The following is a 24,581-nucleotide window of genomic DNA, read 5'->3' on the forward strand; positions in this document are numbered from 1 at the left end:
AAATTTAGGGACTTGATTAAAATTTTGGAGTTAATTAAAGGTTATAAAATAAATATATATATATATATATATATGTATAATGATTAAAATCAAATAAACAAAAGAATTGTTTGAAACGTATTTTAATTTTCTTTTTTTTCCTAAATGATTTGAAATTGATGAAAAATAGCCACTGCGACCCCGGAAAATAAATAAAAAGATGGACTAATTGGTTTGGTTTTTTTTCCTGTTTTACGGTTTATTTATTTTATTAAAAAAAAATTAAAATTTGAGTTTTCAATTAGGATTAACCCGCTGTTTTTAGCCCCAATTCATACTAAAAAACGCATTTCTTCTTCATTATGGGTTCCATGATCATCGGTCCTTTTGTATTATAAGCAGAGAATGATAACAAAACTTTTTACCTTTTATTGATAACAATGCTAAAAAGAATAATAGAAATCGTTACATGATCACACACTATTTCATTTCCCTTTGTTATACATTTATCTTTAGCGTAAAAGGAACAAATAACAAATAAAAATGGAGTCTAATTCTACTTGTGATTCACCAATAACCTCCACAAGAACACTTCCCTTCTTTGAAATGATGGAACCGGCTCGCGTCTCTCACTACCATCTCTCTTCCTGTAACCAATGTTATGAACTCAACCACCTTGTGGCAGTCTTTGCATATTCTATGGTTCTGAGTTATCTGCAGAGCATTCCATTCCGGCGTATTCACCAATCCATATGCTATCGCAAGCTTCTCGCTGTGATATCTCCCTACTCGTTCTTCTTCCTTCTCATCCACGTCTGGTAGAATGTTTTTCTCCTCCGCTACATACCCATACTCGTAAATTTCTTCCATCAATTCATCGACTTTCTGGTATATTTCCCTGTTTCATTACATCATCTTTTTAGGTAATGAGAGAGAAATAAAAGGTAAAGAAAGATTGTACTGCTGTCAGATTAGTTACCTTTTCACTGTCTCATCGTAAGAATCACACTTGTCTCCTGAAAGAAAACTGTGACTCTGATCTCCAACCTCGACCCAAGTACAAGCCGGCATCATGCTTAATCCTTTGCTCTCCAATGTCTCCAAAACTCCTGCAGCTTCTGCAGTATTTCCCATACTGTTGTACATATTATACAGCACAACGTAGTTTCCAAGCTTCTCTGGTCCCATTCCGTAGAGTTTTTCAGCAACCACTCTTCCGAGCTCTAAGTTTTCGTGCATCCTACAAGCATTCAAGAGCGCCGCCCACATATTAACCGTCGGTTTCAAAGGTGCTCTTCTGATAAAAGCAATGGCTTCATCTAATAAACCATCCCTACCCAACAGCTCAATCATGCAGGCATAGTGCATTGCCCTTGGTTTGATCCCATGAACCTCACTCATCGATAGAAATATCTCCCAACCTTGTTCAGATAAACCTGAATATGAACACGCTGATAGAACTGCAAGGAATGTGACATGATTTGGAGCGACTTGTGCAGCAATCATTTTCTCAAACAACTTAACAGCATCGGTTCCTCTACCATGATTTGCATACCCGCCCATCAAAGCGTTCCATGAGATTATATTTTTCCTCGGCAATGTATCAAAAACATATCTAGCAGTATCTACTCTACCCCATTTGCTATAGAAGTCCACAAGAGCCGTGTTGGCGACAATTTCTGATTCAAAACCGTTTCTAATTAAACTAGCATGCGCCTGCTTTGTAAGCTCAAGCTTTGCAAGTCTTGTCGAAATTCTTATCATTATGGAAAGTGTGAACTGATCAAAAGAAGCACCTGAGTCTCGCATCTCATACAACAAACACAAAGCTTCCTCGCTGTAACCATGGAGCGCGTAACCTGCTATGATGTTGTTCCAAGCAACAGTAGTTTTCTCAGGCATACTCTCAAAAGCGCAACGAGCATCTTCAACGTCCCCGCACTTGCTATACATATCTATCAACCCACACGACACAAAAATGTTATCAACAACTCCTAGTTTCAACGCACAAACGTGTAACTGTTTCCCTACATAAATAGATCCTAACCCAGCAGACGCACGAAGCATCACCGCAAACGTATGAGTCTCACAATCAGAAAGCTCCTCCCACATCATCTTAAACAGCTCAAAAGCTTCAACATAATTACCAAAGTTGACAAACCCAGAGATAATCGAGTAATAAGATAACAAGTTCCTCTCAGGCATTTCCTCAAACAACCTACGTGCATCTATAATCATCCCGCATTTCACATGCATGAGCAAGATTCTGTTCATCATGTACTGCTCCGGCTCAAACCCATTGCTCATCATAAACCCATAAACCCTTTTAACACAACGAATCGATCTCAAACGAATACAAGCTTCAACCAAAGCATCATACGTACTAACACCTACTTTAAAACTACCTTGAATCTCCAAAATCTCGAACAACTCAAACGCTTCCCTGAACCTATTACACAAAACCAACTTCTCAATCTGACTACAAATCCTCACTCCAGATTTCCTGATCTGGGTATCTATCAAAACCTGATCTTTCGACTCATCAACATCGACTTTGATCTTCTCTGGTTTCAGCTTTGGCTTTGGCTTAAGACCTTGAACTACAGAGGAACACGTGATCCTCCCAAATGGGTTCTTCCATCTTCTTCCCCGGAGCGAAAAATCGTATCCAGAAAAGAGAAAATTTCGTGGGAAATTGAAAACCTTGTGATTGGAATAAGAGTCTCGACTCTCGTCTAAACTTATGCTCTGGTAAAACGAGAGTGGAATCTCCATGATTGGAAAGGTAATGAGATCAATAAAAGAATGGGAGAAAACAGAGGATCCAGACCATACTGATCGGAACCGCCCGAGATAGCTCCGTAGAAAGATGGATTTGTTTCGTTGATGCTACGCAATGTCGAAAGAAAAAAAATTAGAGATTTTGAAAAATAGAGAGAAGAGCATCAAAGCATTGGGACCTCCGCTGATGGCAGTTGGAAGATGGTTAAGACTTTTGAGGAGAGAAGCAGGTAGTAATGAAGAAACTACGTCGTTTTCGAGTTCGGATACGGGTATAGCTTCATCCAAAATACTTGTAAATACTCAAATTATCTAACAATTTTTGCTGTTTTTACCTAAATTTACTCAATAACTAATTTAAATACCTAAAAAAATCCAAATATCCAACTATTTTAGGCACTTAATTAGGTTACTACTAGGCCTGAGATTATTATTTGCTATCCGCGGATATCCGTATTTGTATCTGAATCCATTCCGAAAAAAACGGAGATCCGGACAAACAGATACGAATACAGATAGTGAAATATCGGATAAAACGAATACAAATACGAATACGAATAGTGCTAAAATTCAAAACGGATAACGGATATCCGTTTTTCTCGGATACCCTGTATTATATTCGGATATGGATACAAAGTATAAATATTACTAATATATTATGTATTTATATTATGAATATGTTCAAATATTTGTTCGGGTTGGAGTTTGGATCGGATAGGTGCTCAGGTTTTCGAATCTGGAGATTTAAATCCGTTCGAGTTTGGAATTTAGATTTGGAATAGTATTTAATTTAATTTTACAATTTGTGTATCAAATAATCCCATTCGAGTTTGGAATAGTATTCAAGATAATTTTATAATTTGTTTTATCAGAATAATTCCAATTCCAATTAGAATAGAATTAGGTTACCATTCTATTTAATTCCAACATAACATATGTCCTTCTCATTAATTTTAAATTTTACATTCTATTTTTAAAATTTCAGTTTATTTGTATATTATATGGTGTATAGTTATGTTGTACAGTTTGCTCTTTGAAATTTGTTTAAACGTTGTTACAAAAAATATTTCTTCCATTATTTTAACATCTAATATATTTCTTAATGAAATCATACACCATATAACCTAAAAATAAAAAACATTGATCAACCTAACTAAAATAAATAAATAAAATGACAAGGTTTTAAATTTTAAATTTTACATTCTATTTTTTAAAATTTTGTGTCAACTATACAACATTTTTTTTTACAAGCTATACATCATATAAGATACAAATAAAATAAAATCAAACAAAAAAGAATAATGTTAAATTTAAAAGTAATGAGAACACTCACATTGTTAGAAAAAGCTAGGAAAAACCTTCTCATATTATATATGAAAATAAATATTATAATGCCTAATCATTGATTATTGTTTTAAACCTCTTCAAATATTGGAACTTTTTTTATTAGAGTTTCAAATTTTGTTTTCTAAATTAAATTTTACTTTAAAACTCACTAAAAACAAGTTTAATTAAAATTAATCTAATGCTCATTCACCAACAATTAAAAAGATGAGATAGTTTTTTACATAAACCTAATAAAACTCCATCCCTAAATTGGATATATCAACAACTGAACTTTTTATTTTTTTTACATAAAAGACCTAAAACTTTTAATTTAAAATAATAGGCCCCAAAACTTTTGGTGCCCTAATCCTTGGCTTCACTTGCTTGACATATATGAGCTGAGTCTTCAACCATGTTTTATTTTTACTTCACGATTGTCGTGTTTGTTGACTGTGTTAATACTACTACATCATTAAAAGAATGAACTATCATGATTCAATATGTTGAACATGTTCAGTTTTGTTCTTTTCTTATATTTTAGAATCTTTCTATTTTCTTCTCTTTTGAGCATTGATGTGGTAAAGCAGGCTAAAACTTCTTCTTATTGGACAATACATATGAGTCTCTCCATTGTAAATTTAGTTTCTTATTAGTTTTCATCTTTAAGAAAAAACGTATTTCAAACTATTATAAAAAAAGGAAAATTGTATGTTACTATCATATGTTTAAAAATCATGTTGTTGAGCTTGTGATGTCTTTTTATATCATGGTATGATATGAGTTGCATTTTTCTATACTATATCTGATTAATTTGACGTCTATAGTTTTGAGTAGTATATGCTAATTGTATATTGGTATCATATTTATTTAGGAATCTTATTATCAAATAGTTTTAGATTTAACCATCTTAAAAATTAAAAAACAACAAAAATTCCCATAACATTTTCCACTTTCACGTATATAATAGTTTACCTTCTAACAAACTTTATTATTATGACATTTGACATTGTAATATTCTACTGTTTGTCTTCTAAGTAGCTACAATAAAATGATTATTAGTTTTATTAAAGTGCATTTATGATGATGATGTAATAAAACTTTGCATTTTTATACTCATCAAAAAAAAAAAAAATTCTCTCATCCAAAACTTAGAGTAGTTTTCTACAACTTTATTTACTTGGATTCATTTTCATTATTGAAATTTTGTAAAAAAATATTTTAATTTGTATTAGAATGTATAAATAAAATATTATATGATGAGAGAGCAATGTGATTACATTTTTTACCTCACCAAAAATTAACTGGTAAAAAAAATTTATTAAGTTTATTTTTATTTACCTTAATTTCATATTTACATTGAATTCATGTAAGTTATATTCCAAAATTACATGTTTTTGTAGATGTCGAAGTGGTAATAGAAATTGTGCAACGCAAGCAACAAAAGAAAAAGATGGTGAATGTTTAATATATCTTGAAAATCTAAAGTGAGAATAAACCATAAACACTCTATTGTACAATCAAAAAGTTCTCCATATGTTGAAATATTCTAATACTATATTTAAAAGTAAAACTCAAGTAAAACCAAACAAAAGAACCCAATAAAATTAAAATGATCAGTATATTTTTAAAATCCCAAAAATAACCATTAATGAGTAAATAAATAAAAATTAATAATCTTCAAATTACTAAAATTCAAAAACAATGTAAGCTAAATCTGTGCGTAGCACGAGATGACTTCTAGTTTAGATATATATATGAAGACTCACACCAAGAAAAACTGAAAGAGATAAGATATTGTTTCTAAAAAGGTAAATAAATTCCATCTGTATCTGCTCATCCTTGTTCAAACCCAGAAGTGTCCTTCACCAACACTGCTAGCTGTTTTCCAAGTTGAGAACATGACCTTCTTTGACCATCCACCAAGCCAAGCATGCAAGTTTTTCATCATGTATATCTCAGGAAAGATATACATAAACACTCTAATGAATAAATTAATTTGTCAAACATTCTCACATAATTTATTTTTCTATATAGAATTAACACGAACAACAAACATGATAACATGAAAATAATATAAAAATTATTCAAGAATACCTATTGAAATTTGGAAAGATATATAAAAATAATATAATTCCTCTTAGGAACCTATGACTGAAATGATATACTAATGACTGAAAAATTGTTTCAAAAAGAGAGTAATTAAGGATTGAATTCTAATTTTATGGATAATGAATTGGTAAGATCTAATGGGGAATAAATGAGTAAGCAATTATCAAATTACTAACATAAAATATCCCACCAATAGATTATTTAAGATTAAAGGCCAGAAACTAAACGCTCTATCTTATATAATATGACAAAGTTTTTTCTAACTTTGCCTAACAATGCGACATTTGACGCTCTATTTTTGTTCTTCTCATTAATTTTAAATTTTACATTCTATTTTTTTTTTTTGTATCTTATATGGTGCATAATTTCTTAAAAAAAGATATGTTGTTGTATAGTTTGCTCTTTGAAATTTGTGTTAACATTTTTACGAAAAATATTTTTCCATTTTTTAGTTTTAACATCTAATATATTTCATAATGAAATCATACACCATATAACCTAAAAATTAAAAACATTGATTAACCCAACTTAAAAAAAATTAAAACCAAATTATTTTATACCAATTAAAAATAAAAAATGGTTTCATACTATTTGAAATAAAAACTGAAACAAAATTAATTTATGATAGACTAATTTAAAATATAGAAGATTTTTTAATAGATGAAAAAGTCATATTATATTCCATAATCATATGTAGTGTATTAAAGACACAACTCAAATAAATTTGAATCTGTATTTAATAGTATTCTATAAGATATAGTTTGTTTTGTCTTTGAAACATATGTAATCAAAGAAAATAAATAAACATAATGGTATCCTAACATAATTGCTTTATCACCCCATGACATAACAGAAAACAATAAGTGGTTATTGAGGGTTATTGGTTTAAGATTTGAATAGAGTTTTAAAGATTTAAAATGTTATGTAGAATCTGTTGTTATTAGATCAATATTTTGTTAAACTCTGTTAAAGTTTAGTGTTATAGTTTGTGATTTGTAAAAAATCATTTAAAATCTTACCAAATCTGGGTTATTGGATTCAGACTTTTATAAAGTCATTAAAATTTTTGTGTTATTCAATTAAAACAAAAGAATCTAGGATTGTTAATGAGTTCAATTATTATGTTATTGGTTCATGATTTTAGACACTTTCTTTACAAAATAAAGTCATAGAAAGTATCATAAAAATACAGGAATTGTTTGAAGTACTTTACAAGATTTTAAAAAACTAATCAACAAAACTCTCTAGCAATCTTTAACAATCTTTCACTTATTCACTTTTAATGATTTTGTTGAACTCTTCAAAAATCTTCATAAATCTCAAACCAATACCAAAGTACACAAAAATATATGCTTTTTATTCTATAATGATTAGAAATAGAGATAATTTATAGAAAATACAAAATATTAAGTGTGACACACTTTTCTTTCAGTGAAGTTTTATAAAATATACTCCCTCCGTTTCAAAATATAAGATGTTTTAGAGAAGTTTTTTGTTTCATAATATAGGATGTTTTCAAGTTTCTATGCAACTTTTAAATTAGTTTAGTATTTTATATTATGCAGTATTGTTTCTGATTGGTTGAACTTATTAAAAGTAAAGACTTATTAATCTGCGTGCTTTAGTTAAAACATCATATATTTTGAAACGGAGGGAGTAGTTAAACTTATAGTATAAGATCTTTTTTGTGATTTCATTTTATTAAATTATTTTCAAATTGGCTTATCATATATATATAAAATTATTTTGTTAACTATTATTTTGAGATGATAACAGTAAAATTAATATATAGGACAACATAAAATTATCTATCAAAGTAATTAAGTAAGGTCTTACACTTTTCTTTCTAGACTACTTACCAAGATTTTTTCCCAAAAACTAAAAATATAAATAAATTTAATTTATTTTAACTATTTAATGAAATGACCAAATTCAATTGGCTTTGCTGTTACTAATGGTCCTATTACTATAGTAACATATTGTTTAAATAATTTCAATAATTCGTTATAATAACAAACCTATTTATATCTATAAAGTTGAATTTTCTCTCTTCTCATTCCGTCATATCATCACTTATAATTTTCAATTTCAACAACATCAAATCATCCCCCAACTTTGCCCAACATATTAAAAAGACCCACAATTTTATTAACAGATAAATCCACATTAGGTGGGAGTCCTAATAACACCTTCCCCTCCATAATTTGTTTTTCATTAATCCCCAATTTATTTCCTTCAGTTTTTAAGACAAGTAATATTAACCACAGTTCTGGTGGTTACCAGCAAAAATAAACATAGAGAGACACTAGACTGTCATTATTGAATATTTGTGAAAAATATAAGAATATATGAAAAAGTTATTTGCAATAAAAAAAACTATAATAGTAGTGATAGATTATATAATTTTTAATTGGAAGTTAAAGATAATTTTTTTTTGGAAAAATACACATATTTAAAAATTAGAATATTTGTTAGTTACATATTTAAGAGACTTGAAAGAATCTTAGAGAGTATCCTTAATTGAAGGAGCTACAAGAGGGATTTTTTCTTCTTGATAGTACTGAGGTTGATGTTGAGGGTTTCTCCTAGCGATGACAAAAGAGATAATGACGTCTTCTAGTTTCAAGCTTGTTGCCTCAAGGAACTGAACTGCGGTTTTCTCTGTCTAGCCTCCATATATATGGTGGTAAAATGATTTATAGTAGTTGTAAAAGATTGAAATAAGATAATTAACTATAGTTTTTAGAAAACATTGACCTCAAATTCAATGTGTGCAGCTCCCTAGTCTTCTTATATAATAAAGTAATTTTTTTTGAAGCTCTTGCTCTAAGCGGCTGACAAGTGATGTTGTTTTCTTTTGACATGTGTCATTAATTTCAAATTTACATATACTATTTTTTATATTCACTAAATTTAAATATAATTTATACTAAAAAATATTTTATTATTTTTCAATGTCTTTTTAGTAGTTATATAATTACCATAAAATTAAAAATGTCAGGAATTAAAGAATACAATATTAATATTCAAAAGATTAATTAATTTCATTCTAAAGTAATATCAAAATATAAGAATATAAAAATATTAGAATTAATTTGTTGTTAAAATATCACAACTTTTTATGTCAAAATATCAATTCATTTTGTTTTAAATAATTTAAAGATATAAAATATGAAATTTCTTAATTCTTGCACCAAAAGATCAAGTCTTTCAGTCTAATCTGAATTCAATATATAAAACAAATCAATTCCAAGATATTAAAAATATGATATTTCAAACTTTTTTGCTAAAAGATATTTTTTGTATTTAAAAATAAATTCAAAATTTAATAATAATCATAGTGACAATTTCTTGCATATTAATTCTTTAGAATGTAAATCCCATGATGTTTAACAAAAAAAAAAGGAGTCATCATGTTAATATACTTTAATGTATTAATTCCCACACAATTTATATTTATTATAGAAATGTAACAATATATAAAACCCATGATGTTTGACAACAAAAAAAAACTGAAACCTTTCATGATACTAATGAAGTATTATTGAAAAAAATTCTCTATAAATATCAAGTAAATTTATTCATCAAACATCATATGTTGTTTAGCATGTCTGTTATGCTAAGTTGCTAAAAATCATTTTAGTTTTTATAACATCCGCGAACCAAAACTGCGTTTTGGGGATACCAATAATTTCTGGTTCGACCCGATTGATTTAATTGTCGATTTGGATCGGTTTGGTTTGAGAAAAACCATTGAACCGAGATACTTAAGTGGGAATCGACGAAAAAAGGGTTTTGGCAAGTTTTGTTTGTCGCCGTTTATTGTTTTGAGAGAAAAAGAGAGAAAAGAAGCGTTCTTGAGTTTTTGGGAGAATTGGTTAGATTTCTTGGCTGTTCTTGAGAGATCTGAAACTAGGAAGGTGCTAGAAGCTTGCTAGGAGGGTTGGATTTGTTGCTGTTGGTCAGAATTTTCCTGCAAAGAGGTGAGTGCATGACCATGGCTTATCTAAGCTAAGATCTCTAACTTTCAGTGATTTGGTGTTTATGTGATTGTTTCCTTTGAGTTCTCTATGGTATTTCGTGGCTGATATGGCTGGGTTTTGCTTCTGGGGATGCATGGAGCGGATTGGAAGAGCTTGGAGGCGAGATTCAGAGTTTCTGATCGAAGGAAATCGATGCTCGGCATCAGTGTCGATCGACACCAGTTGGGGTGTCGGTCGACACCAACGCGAGGACGATTCGATAACTTTAGTGAGTGTCGATCGACACCATGTAGAGGTGTCAGTCGACACCAACGAGGGTTTTGAGAATGTCGAGCATGTGTCAGTGTCAATCGACACCATCTGGTGTCAGTCGACACCCTTCTTCATTTACGACAGTTGATGTGATGCTTTGTATATTGCTTGGTTTATTTTTATTGTTTGTTGTTTGTGGCATATATAGATCTTATTGCTTGTGTATAAAGTCCAATAGATGGGAGGATTGCCTCATTGAGTGTTTATCAAATACTCATGCATCTCAATTTGTGTTTGTGGTGCAGGTAAAGGCAAAGTGTGATCGTGGAATCAAGGCAATGAAGAATAGAATGTTCTAGGGACTCGATTGGTTGTTGTCTGGCTTCTGTTAGGTTGCTAGAGTTGAGTCAATAGAACATTGCTAGGTTTCTGGTTCCTTGTTGCATGTTGTTTGGATATTGGATATTTATTATGATTTAAATAATGGTTATATATTATTGGATAATTATTGGATATTGAAATTGGTTATTTTTCACTGTTTGGTTTGGTTGTGGTTAGGTGGCTAGTGGATATGAGACCACTAATTTAGAGTATTTATTATTATAAAAAAATGGGTATGGTCGTTTCAGTTTTTAAAAATAATTTACTTTCTAGTCAAAAGAACCGAAAGTGAGTATTCAACCAAATGATGAACATAAACAACCAAATTTTCATTAGCTACACAAGCTCTTTCCATGTTGGTACTGCTTAATATCATATTAACTTTTTATTTTAATGTGTGGTTACTTCATTTTATTGTTTTCATTTAGTTTAAAATTTTAATACACAAACATAATTGCTCATATATATACACATTTGTTTTTTTTTTTTTGGTAAAGTTTATAAATATTTAATCTTTGCAAATCAAGATAAAACATTTATGTACTTTTATGTGCTAAATAGCTATGATAAGAGTGAGAAGAAGGTGTACGAAATATATATGTATGTGACTTCGCATCATTGTATGTTCTTAAAAAAAAGCTCATTCATATATGTTAATCTCACTAATTAATCACAAAATTCTCAATTTGATAAGTTTGAATGTACTGAAAATTATACAATTTACACACATAATATAACCAATATAATATATATACAATTTCAAGTTTGAAATCTAACAGTCAAAGAAATGTTGCATATGATTTTCAAAAATTTAAATAAAACACAAGGTTCATATTGTATATTAATATTGTATTTTTTTTTTCTTTTGATCAAGTTGATAAAATTTTAATATAAAAATTAATTTTAAACCTGATAAAATTTCAGTTTAAAATTAATATATCTTACTTTTAATATTTATGGTAATTAACATTGAAGTATCTTTAAATAAATATATATATATATATATTATAATATATATTAGTTCCAAAATATTGCATATTTCATTACATTTATTTTACCTTTTTCTAGTATATATACAAAACATTAGGGTTACTAAAGTGCTGAGCTCGCGATTGCATAGTCTTCAACATCAATATTAGTTAAGATTTTGGAGCCATGGGTGTTACTGATAAGCCTGCTTGTGTCAATGAATCTCAGACAGAACCTTCATCATGGTGAGACTCGATATCAATCATCTGAAAACCTTTATTTATTTGTCGAATCTCATAAATTCTAACGCCACAAGATTCCTATAAGCACGATACTCGCCGAATCTTCCGTGTATGACTATCTCATCTTCAGCCAATATAGCATTGTCGCGGTGTGGGTCGCAGCCTGATATACGGCACAACTCATGGGGACGATCTATTTCCCTACAAGATCATAGTTGCAAATAACATATTTGGATGTTTAAGTAGCATCTACGGTCTTGTTTACCTCGCATTCCTTTTCTACTCTATTTTCCCCGGTTTAGCTCTTTACTTGAGTTTATTCTTTGTGTTATGTTCCGTAGTCGCTTTTATTCATTCTATGTATCTATGCTATTTAGTTGAAATGATGAGCAAGAAACCTCATCTTCTTTGATTGTATCTTTTTTATTTTCATCATCAATATGAGTTTCTTTAGAGGTCTTACATGTTTCCAAATATACATGAACAAACATAACCAAATTACATTAAAACATTACGTCAAGTCTAAGGAATCTAAACCAGACTGATTCTTCACGAAGACGAGACTTTACATCAAGAAGCTAATGTGGTTGGCTCGCAGCTATCCCGAACACAAGCCAAGACATCTCTGTAATCTCTAGAGACGGTGAAGGAGTCATGGACAACTCCATTGCTGCTCTTCTTGTACTCAAAGAGAAGCGAGGAGTGATCGAAAGCCGTCAACTTCACAAACCCGTAATCATAGTCTCTTAAGATACTCCAGTTGGGTTTCAGCGAGCTGAAGGAAGACAAGTGACTTCCTGCACCACCAACAACCACGTGTATAGTTCCTTTAAAGACTCCTGAGTAGTGAGTCTTCTCATTGTCCATACATTGGTTCTGGTAAATGGGGCAGGTTCTCTCATAGTTATGGACATGGCCGTAGAACGCAATGTCTACTTTGTACTTCTGCCACAGCTTCTGCAAGCTCTCTCTTCCCATAGGCTCTTCAAAGGAACCTTCTTGACCATACCAATCATTTGTCGAATAACCAAGGACACGATGAGCAATAAAGATCAACCATGGCTGAGTCTTTCTATCAACAGAGGCAAGACAACGCTCTATGAACCGGTACTGTTCTGACCCTTCTCTCCAATCATGTTCAGTATCCGCTACACAGAACCGAAACATTCCATAATCCGCAGAGTACCAGAACTTAGCTTTGTTCTCAGCAGGAAAGTAGTACATGGTTTCAGCAGGAACCCCACATTCCCCTCCAGAGTCTTTACCGCCATAGAAAGATCCAGAGTCTGGCCAATCCCGCTCATGGTTGCCACTGAAGAGTAACACAAGTTAAGGACAAGAATCCACAAAACCGTTATGGCAAAGACTGAAATGGCCCGGGCAGGCTAACCTTGCAATCATGTATGGAACAGTAGAAGCGATAGGTTCAACTTGAGCTGTGAACTGATCCCACTGCGAAATGTAACCATTCGCGTAAGTGATATCTCCGATGTGGAAAACAATGTCAATGTTGTTCAAGTCCTTGATGAGTTGGTCAGTCGTGTTGAGTGCACCAGGCTGATAATCATTGTACTCATTTGACCCATCCCGCTCTCCCTTAAAATACAAAACATAAGTCCTGAGAGTAAAGATTTAGACAAGGTTATGTTTTTGCATAGAAAACACTCAAACAGTTAGCAAATACCTTCCCCATGTCGCCAAAGATTATGATATGTTGTAACGAGTCTTGTCCAGGATAAGGAGAAGACTTGAACGTGAAATTCTTGCTCCAAATTATCGAACCATTCATCAACTCATGACCCATCATGTATGTGTACCTTGAGGTAGTAGATGATCCAAAATCATTACAAAAACCGTTACCCCATATACTTCTAAGTTCTAAATAGTGGACATACCTGAGGTTTGGCCAAAGATCTTTCAAGAAAGCAGTGTGAATGAAACCCGGATCGCGCCAACCAACAGTACGAGCAGGAGCACCTGCGTCAAACCGCGTAATAAGAATCCAAAAATAAAGATGAGGGTGTATAGATTTTGTTGTATCATATTCTCAAAGTGTAACATACCACACATGCTGTTTCTGGTAAAAGTCAAGGTACCAGCTGGCGATCTTCTACTTTGAGTTCCCTTCCGACTCCATTCCACAAACGGAACAGCCTCATCTATGTTGTATCCGCTCGTCCATGTTACAGTCATCTATCAAAATCATAGTATTTTTGAGAGTTTTTGAATGCTGTAAAGCTTTGATTAAACAGGTTTTCTAAGAAATGTCATAGTTGACTCAGGCTATGGAAAACTTACTTCGTCCCACTTCTTTCCTAAAGCAAGACGCGGATAAACAGGAGCTTTAGGATTGATAAATGATACATGATTCGAAACCGCAACAAGTGTTGGCTGCAGAGCAATGAAACAGATGAATTAGAGAGTCTCATTTGGTATTTGCAAAATGGAATAGGAGATTGAACGGTTGTGTACTCAACAGACATTTGAAAGCCCCCCGGTGAAGAGTGCAAAGGAGAAATCAGCTCTCTGGTTAATAAGCATGAACTTCAAAACCGCACTCCCGGTCTTCATGTAGTCGGGATTGGACTTGGCATACATATACTATACAAATTAGGAAACTGAATGAGATGAAATGAAATGAATTAGCCTTGTCAAAGTTGAGAAATCAACAGTCAGAATGTGATATAGGACCTTGATTGGAGCTGAGCAAATAAAAGGATCTAACTCTTTGCCATCAGTTGGAGCACAAGAAGATGAGCTAAAAGAAGAGAAAGACAAAGACATATATGTTTATTAACACATCAAGCACAATCCGACATATATATTTCATAAAGAGAGGTTGATGAATATGAAAATACTCGAATTTTGCTGGTGAGAAGACTCCAACCCAATCGTCTGAAGAAGGCTCTGGGTTTGAAATATCAACATTTACCCATTCAGTGTCCTCACCCTGTAGCAGCAACCATCATCAAATTTGGTATTACAAACGGTTCACAGGAAAGGCCAAGGAACATAACATGATTATCAGTTTGGTCTGAAATTAAGTTGTTTACCTGGGAACCAAGAACACGAGGGGAAACGTTAATGGAAGCAGAGTGATGCAGAGCAAAATTAATGCTGTAAATATCAATTTGAGACAGTGCTTGATCTCCACGTCCACTTTCGTAACTTGAGGTCAAGCTCGAAGCCACATGTACGATGAAACACAGAATCGCCAACAAATCCCTAACCATCATCGTTGCGAGTTTCATCCTTCTCTTCTTTGGTTTTGTTCAAGATTAAATCTTTGTAATCGTATATAATCTACGATTTTTCAAGATTCTGGGTTTTTAATCAAATATTTATTTATCTTCTCCCTCCATCGAGGCGTTAAGGAGGAGAAGACAGAGAGAACAAAAACTTTTCTTTTTTTTTAGGAAGACAGAACCAGAAGTTGTCTGTCTTTTTACTTGCAAAATAATTGTCATTGAGGTGAGCACATAATGTCGTAACATTTGTCATTATCAAATTTTATTATTTCGAAAAAAATACCAAAGATGATATTAATAGGATGATTTTAGTTTTATTTCATTTAACTTTGTGGAATACAGTGAAGTTTTGAAGGGGATGTCTCTTTTTTTTTCTTTTTTTTACAAACCAAGAAGGAAAAATTGATTTTCATTTTTTTTAGCATATTTTTCTCATTTCCTTCATAAAAGAATATTCTTAGGCTGTGTGTAATATTCTATGTATATCTAGGAAAAAAAACACAGCCACTAAATATGATAATAATAATTCTGATTCTTAATCTGTCTACTGAATATCGTGCGAAGGAAGACAAACATTATTTTTACTTCTCATGAAGAGTATCCTGTATCCCTCTCTCACTCTACAGTCTACATAATACTGGATCTGGTTTCTTTATTGTTCACATTGCAAAAAGATTACAACTTACATAAGACATCACCAAACTAGACTCCATCTATATTTGGATACAGCTACATGATCGTACAATTTCACAAACAGTTCTACAGCACCGAAACAGAGAACATACTTACAAAGCTAATCCAAAGGCCACCAGCATCTTGTAGATAACCTGATTGTTCATCTGTTTGCTATCCGAGGCTTTGAAAAATGCGGAGCCAGTCTCTTCTCGAGCTCTACCAAGCTGGAAAACCATGTAAAAGAAACATGCTTAATGACAATTTTTTTTTATCATTAGTTTCTGCTCTGCTATCTCATAGGTGAGTATTGGGAAAATTCAGACACTTACATCTCATATCTGCGTTTAGCTTCTTTCTGTTTTGTGCGGTAAAGATCACTGTCTTTTGGTATGTTGCTCAACGGATCAGCTACACAAATTTGCACACAAGATTAAAAACGACATTACATCACTAACATATCCATTTACATGTAGAGTTGTAGACAATCATAGAGGAAATAATAGGACACATTAGTGTCATCTAACTTCACGGTTCCACTTAGATAAATATCTTGTATCTAAAGAATTATCACTAAATGTTCAATTAAGCTATCAAATGAACACCAATCAACAACATTAGTTTCGAGCAGGAAATAGCGTTACCTGAAAGCATAGCAAGGTGTTTCTCGCCAAATTCTTTGTGAACTTCCATTGCAGTTGCTCTGCTCAGTCGGATTAGTCCCTAATCGAAATACCAGAAAATAAGTTAATATCAACCTAAACTGGATTTGACATTGCAAACCAAACTCGAGAAAGAGAGCAAAAGCAAGCTAAAACCTTCTTCTCCTTTCTTTTAAGAATCTTGAGATGACATTTCTTGACATAATGAGTCAAGTGATAACGAGAATGCCTAGAAGAAAGCTCTTGTTTAACCTCAGGATTAGCATCAAGCCATTCAGAAATATCCTTAGATTTCACCAACTCTCCATTATCCAAAGACTCTAACCATGAATACACAGGTAACCACTGATCAGTCCTCTGAAATCGAGCTGGGTGTTGTTGATCCGTTTCCACATTTTGCTGTAATATATCATTCAAAAAATCAAATCCACAAAAACAAAATCGAAAGAGTCGCAATCATCAAAAAAATGAAGTGACTGTTGTTGGTTAATCACCTCGTTCTGATCTGACGATGGTGTTGGTCTCATGTAATGTTGGATTGAGAGGAGACGATCTACGAGCTCGGAGCGAGGCATGTGACGGAGATCTGCTGGTAAAGAATCTAAGTTTGTGCCGATCCAAGTCTCGACTTCGCCGGCGCTTACGACGGCTTTAGCGTCGGGGAAAGCTGAGACCCAAGCTCTGGCCATTGTCTCCCATTCCTGAGATGGCTCTGCTCTCTGGTTCGCGTTTGAGATTTTGTCATCCGATTCAAATTGCTGCTGCCCCTTTTCATGTTCTAGGGTTTCGTCACTCGAATTCGACATTTTTTTTTTTTTTTTCCTTGTTTGTGGTTTCACTTCACACAGCACAGTGGTCGGGTTGAAAAAATGTTAAATCTTTAAATAAAGTACTTCAGTTAATCTTTCCTCTTTTTCACTTACAAAACAATCGACTTTTACAAAATTTGTAATTAATTGAAGTTTATCGCTTTTTGTCTTAAACGTCTTCTACTTATTCTTTCTGATTTAATTTACACGTCATTATTATTATTAGTTGTTTCTCTACTTTTTATTGTAGTGTACATTAACTGATATTAACAATGAAAAATGTACTTTCTATATTAAAAGTGCAATGAATAAAGCAAGATTTATAATGAGTTTGTAGGATAACAAGTACACCAATTTCTAAATAACAATGAAAGAAGAAACAATCTCCAAGTACAGCAATCCGCAATCTTTGGGGAACAAATCTACAGACTCTACTTTGTTGCCAGAAACTGAAGCTCTTGTAGTGATATTCACACTCTTATGTCGGTATGTCCATTAGCGTGCATGAGTGTCACAAATAAATGAATTGGAGAAGTATCCAAAATTGGATTTCTATAATTACACTATACACAATTCAACATCTATAAGAAGAGAACAACTCGATTTTGTATGAAAAATGTGCTTACTTATTCATCTTCTGCTATGAAGTTTGGCTCTTCCCCTCGGCAGAGGTACTCGTCGCACATAGAGGATGTTCCCCAATCTTTCCTTAGCCTTAAGATATCCTCTGTGAAAGTCGATCCAGAGGCTCCAATGAATACGCTTGACATGGCGCATATCGTTTTATCAAGCATTGCATCCACCTGCACATTGCATGAAGATTAAAAGTAATTCAAAATGCAATTAGGATTTCCTATTCTGCTACAAGATTCATAAATTCACGTGTCTGTTGACGAACAACAAAATGCAAACCGCACAGAGCCAAGGAAAAGCAAACAGGTTTTCAGGAGATTCTATGCTTGGTTTCAATTATTAACAAACTGAAAAAAGGCTCAATGAGGAGGAGTGAGATTCTTACCTGGGAGTCATCCTCTATACCATGCCGATATAACAATGCATCCCATTTTTCAGCTGAATTACGCGGTGGGCGTTTGACAAGAGGCACAATTTTTCCATCTACCACAACAAGTGACTGAAGCAGACTTGTTTCACTTTCTGCAGCATCTGTTGAAAGATAGATGACTGCGCCATTGGATCTTTCCACTATCCGAGCGATGCACTCTGCAGCTTGTGGAATCGGATAGAAACAACTTGGAGATTTTGCGTTACTGGCATGAAAAAAATAATCCCCATCTTCAGAAAACTACAAGTCTAACTGGTACCTAGTCTAGTAGTCTTTAAAACATCAATCTCAGTACAATATCATGTATCTTACCACTACAGCGCAGTGCCTACGTGATGTGAATGAATGTCATATACTAACGGGGAGACTAACAACCAAAAACAGAATGTTGCTTTGATAATCATAATCCATGAAGTAGGAGCTACACTTTGAACTTCAGGGTAATGTACGCTAGAAAGCAAGATGAAAAAGACATACCAGAATTTGAGGAACCCATGTCTACGGAAATGAAGCGCGATGAAATTCTTTCCCAAGAAGGTCTGGATGAATCTCTGTGCGGTCAACAAAATAAGCTTACTAGGTTCGATCAGTGTCTTGCACTTGTGGTTGATAGGTCCACCAGGCTGCATCACCCAATCTTGCTCCATATCAGCATAGAAGACATCCCCGATGGCGATCATATCATCATCAGACTTGAACTTTGTCTGTACGTCTTGCACAGTTCTCTTGCTCGGCTTCTTTATATCTTCACTCCAAGGAGCCTCAAGCTTTCCATCAATGGAAATCCCTAAACCTTTCAGCTTCTTAATATGCTCCTCATCGACATAACAAAGCTGTGGTGACGAGAAGTAACATATGAACCTGTCAATGCGGAAATGATTCTTTTTGGCCTTTTCCTTAAACTGATCAAAAGAAACAACAACGTTTCTTCCCAAGCAAGTGTTAATCCGGTCTATATCTATCACTCTATCATACTGGTAATCAAACTTAGGACTTGGAATCACCAAAACTCGATCTAGCAATGCAGCGAAGAACATATGTTTCTCTAAGCAAATCAAATGGTTGCTCATTTGACCTGAGAGACATATAGCGAAAAGGAACTTGTCAGATCTCGGCTTCCACTCTACAGTTCTCCGATCTGACAAGTTCTGATCCACTTTTCTACATCTATCGTATAAGAAATTCACCGAATCAACTCCGGTGCCGCCGCCGCCGGAGTAATTTGCAGTCCTGTGTGGTGACAGAAGCACCTCTTGGATCTCTTTATTCAACGAAATCTGCTTCGAAACAGCAGATTTCACATCCTCAAACAACACAGACGATCCCAAACTAGAAGCATTCGCTGATTGATTAAGAGAAGGATTCACCAACGTACCATTCCAAAGAGAGAGAAGCTCGAGCTGTTGTTGCCGTAGAAGATACAGAGCACGGAGCTCAGATTCCTTGACGCGATTCGCCAATGGATCCAGCTTAAAACTCGAGAGATTCGCCGAGAACAGTTCACGAGGATCAGTGAGTAAGAAGAGAAGACCGATTGAGACAATTAGAGAGACGGCGACGATGACGTAGCGCTTGTTGAGCGAGATCTTCCAACGGTGTTGTTGTACTCGCTGCATAATGTCCTCGATCTGAAACGTCGATGATCTCGGACTTGTTGCGGCGGTGGAGGAAATTGGATCTTCACGGTGACGGTTTCGAGTGTCGTTTTGAGGAATCAAATGCTGGTGGTCTTCTTCGTCGTCGGAAGAGTGACGCTCCATCTCGCGAAACCTAATAATAATATGATTCTACTCAAATTTCTTAGAATCTTAAGCTCCGCATGAACAATTCGATGGAGGATTCAAAGAAAATTCTGGGAAATCTTAACAACATTGAAGAAGAAGAAATGATAAAAGTATGGAGATGGAGCGTGAAGACGAAGATTAATGATTTCTTCTTCTGTAACTACCCGACTAGTGAGATGGTGACAGTGTGTTGGTTGAGGAGAATGATTCGGTACGGGTCATACCGGGTTTCAAAAATTTAATTAAAATTAAAATGATCGGTTTAATGTAGCCGGTTAGGTTTATTGACGTGTTTTGGCTACTAGAACTAGACTTTTTTAACTTACTATTTTCAATTAGTTGTACTCAAGGTAGTCAGGTTCACACAAATTACAATGGTACATATCAAGATGCAAATACAAAGGGGGGAATTAATAACTTGTTCCTCTAACACTGTAATATGAAGCCATCATTTACTAATATGCCTCGTGCTGCTTTACGGAGTAGTAAATTCAAATTAAGCTACCTTTATATTTATACGTAATTTCAAAAGCCATACCAAACTCGATGTATCTGTTTTGTTTTTTAAGAGAGGGGAGAGAACAAAAGACACTACTACTTAGTACTGAGAGAGTGAGAGAGCATGATAAAACAGACTTTACCATATTGACTTGCAGTCATGGTTGCGTTGCATTGCATCTAATCACATTTGAAGCAGAGGCAAAGCCATTACAACCCCGACGATCGATACTAGCAACAATACTATCCAACCCGGTAACGCTTCTTTCTTGTTCCTTCTCCTCTCTTTCAATCCCACTTCTTGAACGCCTTCCTTTTTAATAGCAACACTTTTCTCTGATTCGACTTTCGGATTTTCACTCTCAGGAGAATCCTCGGGAGTTTTCTGCTGAGTGGCTGCTTCCTCTTCAGCTACTTGTTGCTGGCTGTACTTCTCTACATACTCGGGGAATAGTTTTCGGAACGTTGCACTGCCACAACAGTTGAAAAAGTGAATAACATGTAAAGCTCTACCGTTCTCTAGTCAATTTCAGAGATTATCCTAAACTCAAAACAGTTACAGTTTTTGGTGAGAGTGAAACTTACTTTTTACAATTAAAAGCAAGAGATGACTTTGCCAACTGTTGTTTATCGGCTACACTAGTGTTTACACTTCCTGTTGTAGGGCTGTTATCCATCTGTATGCAGAAAAATATTTAATGAACGGAGGGTGCACAGTAACAAAGGACATTGCTATGTTAAATCAATAAAGATCTAACGGTACAACAATAGATAAACTAAGAGGTTATGCAAGAAGAAAAGTTCTAGACCTACAATGAACTTACCATAAATGAGAGAAGTCCAGTAAGTATGCTGCATTCAGGAAATCGAATTAGTCAAATAAGGATTTATTCGAATAACTTGAAAACATTTAAAATATACATCAAATCTTATACCTTGACACTGACCACATTGGATTCCAGCTTTCTGGATGAACTGTACATGCCAGGGTGAAGATAATTAGATAACAGACAAGTTCACTGAAATTAACTTACAAATAATGAAAAAGAAGACTGTGCTTACAGTCACTCATAGACAAGCAGATTTTCTTTTGTGTCACAAATCGACCATTTGGTGTTGTCATTCTGCAGCCACAGAACCTTGGTTTATTAGAAACCCGGACTAAAACATTGGAGGGAGACAATATTAAGAAGGAATTCTAAAGGAATAAAGAGCGCACGTGATTCCAGGTGGCTTGTAAGGATATTCTGGAGGGAACTTGATCTTCCCATAGTAAAATCCTCCTATCAAAGAGAATTCGAAGATCAGAATCATATACTGCATTGGAATGTAAAAATACGCATTTAGCATGTATATTAACAATGAAGATTTGAACCTGCAAAAGGTGTTCCCTCACTGCCTTCCAGAACATAATCTGTAGGGTAAAACTCAATTAATATTAAATTACCCTAAATGCTAGCATGAGCCTTCTCAGTTAGGCAATAAGAAAGAAAATTCTGGGGGTTTTTCATTAGATTTTTATAACGAAAACAAGTCTTCTTCACCATTAAATATTACTACTTATCATGAAATATGATATCAATACTATCTCCGTCACCAACTCACCATAGCAACGCCCTATTTCGTAATTTATTCTATATGCCCAACGGAAGAAACATTTATACCCACTACCCCGCAAATATATTTACCTAATGCAAGGTAAGCATCCCTATTGCCAAACTTTAATAGAATAACTAGAAGCAAATATCACGAGAGGAAAAAAAAGAGACTTTGAAAGCTAGATATGACTTACGCCACTCAAGAATGTCATTTGGGGAAGGACGAGCAACAACATGCGAGACTGGTTCCTAGCAATCCAGAACATAACAAGTCAATATTACTCACAGAGTAACACATTCAAGATAAAACATATCCTGAACAAAAATCATGACGAATTGCACAAGCAAAGGGACCACATTTGATAATATTTATCTAAAATTGATGGACAGAGTGATAAGGGTCGACAGAAACACTAGAACAGAATAAGAAGAAGAAACAATACCTTGCAAAGTGCTCTGTATTCCTTTTGAAGTCGCTTTATACAAGCTTTTTCTGCCATCTTAAATGCTTGAAAGAGTTCCGATTTAAAGTATACTTCCTGTTAATCAAAAACATCGAATTGTAAAACTACAGAGGTACAACAGTAAGATAAAGTCCACATCAAGGAAACCATTCTGGCGTAAGTCATACATTTGGCAACATGACATGAACAAGCAAAGACAAGAAAATATCACATGGGGGAAATAAAACACAGAATCACAGACCAGAAAATGTCTAACCTTTTTTTGTTTTTGTCTGAATTATACATGTCAACTTGTATATTCCAATGCAGGTGGCGTAATTACACGAAAATGGAACTCATAATAACTAAACAAGATTATATCAAGAGCTTGATCTTTAAGTCAAGTCCAACCAATTTAAGGTTGTAATACGAAATTACAATTCCAAAACTGTATAGTCTTTACATGCAAACCGTATAATTTAAGCTAACTCTACCATCTCAAGACACATACAGAGAAAGCACAACTTGACCAATTGATTCCAAAAAAAAAAAAAAAAGAAAGGAAAAGATCAAGTAAAACTTGAATCACAAGCATCTTTCAACAAAATAAAACTTGCATAAACCCAAGAAATTATGAAAAGAACACACAAATCACTCAAAACCGAAAAAAAAAAACAGAAATTTGATCAACTTCCCAAAAAAAATTCAAAGAATATTCCTAAAAGATCCCTAAGAAAATAATAATACCGCAACTCCGCCATATCATTCATTTGATTCAAATTCAATCGAGTGGATAAAATTGAAGAAACCATCAAATTCAAAGCGAAATTTAAGAAAAAGCAAAAAAAAAAAAAAATTAAACTCATCTGCGTGCGCGTACCAATTCGATGGAGTGGAGGCGTGAAATTGTGTGTGTGATCAAAGGCTGGGGTTAGGGATGACGAACAAGCGAAGTGATTCGTGACTAAGGCAGATCCAAGGAAGATAAAATCGGAATCGATGATGAATGATCAACACCTGTAGGAGTTTCTCTCTCTGTGGGGTTTCTCGTTGATAATAATCATTCGTTTCGTTTCGTTTCGTTTCTTTCTTTTTTCGACGCGGCACAGAGAGAGGAAATAACAAAGAAGGAGATTGGTTTTACTTTAACCGAAGCAACCCAAAAAAATATCCAATTGAGTCGGTTCTTTCTTTAATTTAATTAAGGGTTTGTTTGTGTATTAGTACATTTTTGAAACTTAATCGGTAAACTAATACATTTATTATTTAAAATTGGAAAAATAGATGTTGTGTAATAGAGAATGGGTAAAATAGAAGATCTTGTGGGACATAGGCTTAGATGAGAAGATTACCAAAATGGGTATGTATATGGGTGAAAATAAAGTTTTTTTCCTTCAATCAAAATTATACAAATAATTGTTAATATATTTTTTTTTAGAAATTTTTTTGGATACAAAAAAAATAAAATCTATATTTTTTCTTTACAATTTGATATGAATTTTATTTAATAATTTTTAAATATATTATATACATTTTTTGTATCCGTATACCTTATTTAGTTTACAAATGTCTATACACTTAATTAAATATACAGACATACAATATTAACTATACCATTGTGATACAGATATCTAAAACTCTAAGAATTAAACAAATTATATTTGTACACTTAATAATGTGTACGAACATCTGTACATTTAATAATGTGTACGAGCATCTATACACTTAATTATGCGTACGGATACAAAATTTGTAAAACATATTTAACGTTATTAAATAAAA

The 24,581-nt window shown here is 33.5% G+C and overlaps 5 protein-coding genes across 10 annotated transcripts; all 5 read right to left on the reverse strand.

The window, feature by feature from the left end:
- Positions 1 to 385: 385 nt before the first annotated feature.
- Positions 386 to 3,030, reverse strand: LOC104725555 (pentatricopeptide repeat-containing protein At5g50390, chloroplastic). The gene is made up of 2 exons (XM_087470912.1): positions 959 to 3,030; positions 386 to 877 (listed from the first exon to the last, which is right to left on the reverse strand). Exons 1-2 carry the CDS (start codon positions 2,752 to 2,754, stop codon positions 547 to 549), a joined length of 2,127 nt encoding a protein of 708 aa, XP_087327038.1. The 5' UTR covers positions 2,755 to 3,030; the 3' UTR covers positions 386 to 546.
- Positions 3,031 to 12,394: 9,364 nt separating this feature from the next.
- LOC104725557 (putative inactive purple acid phosphatase 27) lies at positions 12,395 to 15,506 on the reverse strand. Of its 2 annotated transcripts, none has more exons than XR_015573113.1 (10): positions 15,076 to 15,487; positions 14,881 to 14,972; positions 14,714 to 14,780; positions 14,504 to 14,623; positions 14,321 to 14,413; positions 14,086 to 14,215; positions 13,918 to 13,999; positions 13,707 to 13,839; positions 13,413 to 13,640; positions 12,395 to 13,334 (listed from the first exon to the last, which is right to left on the reverse strand). XR_015573113.1 is itself a non-coding variant. In XM_010444226.3 (10 exons), exons 1-10 carry the CDS (start codon positions 15,271 to 15,273, stop codon positions 12,593 to 12,595), a joined length of 1,863 nt encoding a protein of 620 aa, XP_010442528.2. In that variant the 5' UTR covers positions 15,274 to 15,506; the 3' UTR covers positions 12,395 to 12,592. The 2 variants fall into 2 exon arrangements, 1 of the variants encoding a protein (XP_010442528.2); XM_010444226.3 differs by having other exon boundaries at positions 13,413 to 13,618; positions 15,076 to 15,506.
- Positions 15,507 to 15,834: 328 nt separating this feature from the next.
- LOC104725558 (uncharacterized) lies at positions 15,835 to 17,625 on the reverse strand. The gene is made up of 5 exons (XM_010444227.3): positions 17,099 to 17,625; positions 16,761 to 17,003; positions 16,587 to 16,665; positions 16,275 to 16,353; positions 15,835 to 16,169 (listed from the first exon to the last, which is right to left on the reverse strand). The coding sequence occupies exons 1-5, from the start codon at positions 17,408 to 17,410 to the stop codon at positions 16,106 to 16,108; spliced, it is 777 nt and encodes a 258-aa protein (XP_010442529.2). The 5' UTR covers positions 17,411 to 17,625; the 3' UTR covers positions 15,835 to 16,105.
- A 54-nt stretch (positions 17,626 to 17,679) lies between these two features.
- LOC104725559 (O-fucosyltransferase 36) lies at positions 17,680 to 20,430 on the reverse strand. Of its 5 annotated transcripts, none has more exons than XR_015573115.1 (4): positions 18,954 to 20,426; positions 18,789 to 18,843; positions 18,432 to 18,681; positions 17,680 to 18,216 (listed from the first exon to the last, which is right to left on the reverse strand). XR_015573115.1 is itself a non-coding variant. In XM_087476478.1 (4 exons), exons 1-4 carry the CDS (start codon positions 19,852 to 19,854, stop codon positions 18,040 to 18,042), a joined length of 1,230 nt encoding a protein of 409 aa, XP_087332604.1. In that variant the 5' UTR covers positions 19,855 to 20,372; the 3' UTR covers positions 17,680 to 18,039. The 5 variants fall into 5 exon arrangements, 2 of the variants coding, with proteins under 2 accessions (XP_087332604.1, XP_087332603.1); XR_015573116.1 differs by having other exon boundaries at positions 18,789 to 19,753; positions 19,852 to 20,387; XM_087476478.1 differs by lacking the exon at positions 18,789 to 18,843 and having other exon boundaries at positions 18,954 to 19,753; positions 19,852 to 20,372.
- A 320-nt stretch (positions 20,431 to 20,750) lies between these two features.
- Positions 20,751 to 24,063, reverse strand: LOC104725560 (putative ubiquitin-conjugating enzyme E2 33). Its single transcript, XM_010444230.3, has 10 exons — positions 23,680 to 24,063; positions 22,800 to 22,895; positions 22,551 to 22,605; positions 22,134 to 22,172; positions 21,978 to 22,041; positions 21,821 to 21,882; positions 21,694 to 21,733; positions 21,583 to 21,610; positions 21,344 to 21,435; positions 20,751 to 21,228 (listed from the first exon to the last, which is right to left on the reverse strand). Exons 2-10 carry the CDS (start codon positions 22,854 to 22,856, stop codon positions 20,943 to 20,945), a joined length of 723 nt encoding a protein of 240 aa, XP_010442532.2. The 5' UTR covers positions 22,857 to 22,895; positions 23,680 to 24,063; the 3' UTR covers positions 20,751 to 20,942.
- Between the last annotated feature and the right edge of the window lie 518 nt (positions 24,064 to 24,581).

This window comes from Camelina sativa, chromosome 11, assembly GCF_030686135.1.
Source record: "Camelina sativa cultivar CO46 ecotype springtype chromosome 11, ASM3068613v1".
Classification (NCBI taxonomy): domain Eukaryota; kingdom Viridiplantae; phylum Streptophyta; class Magnoliopsida; order Brassicales; family Brassicaceae; genus Camelina; species Camelina sativa.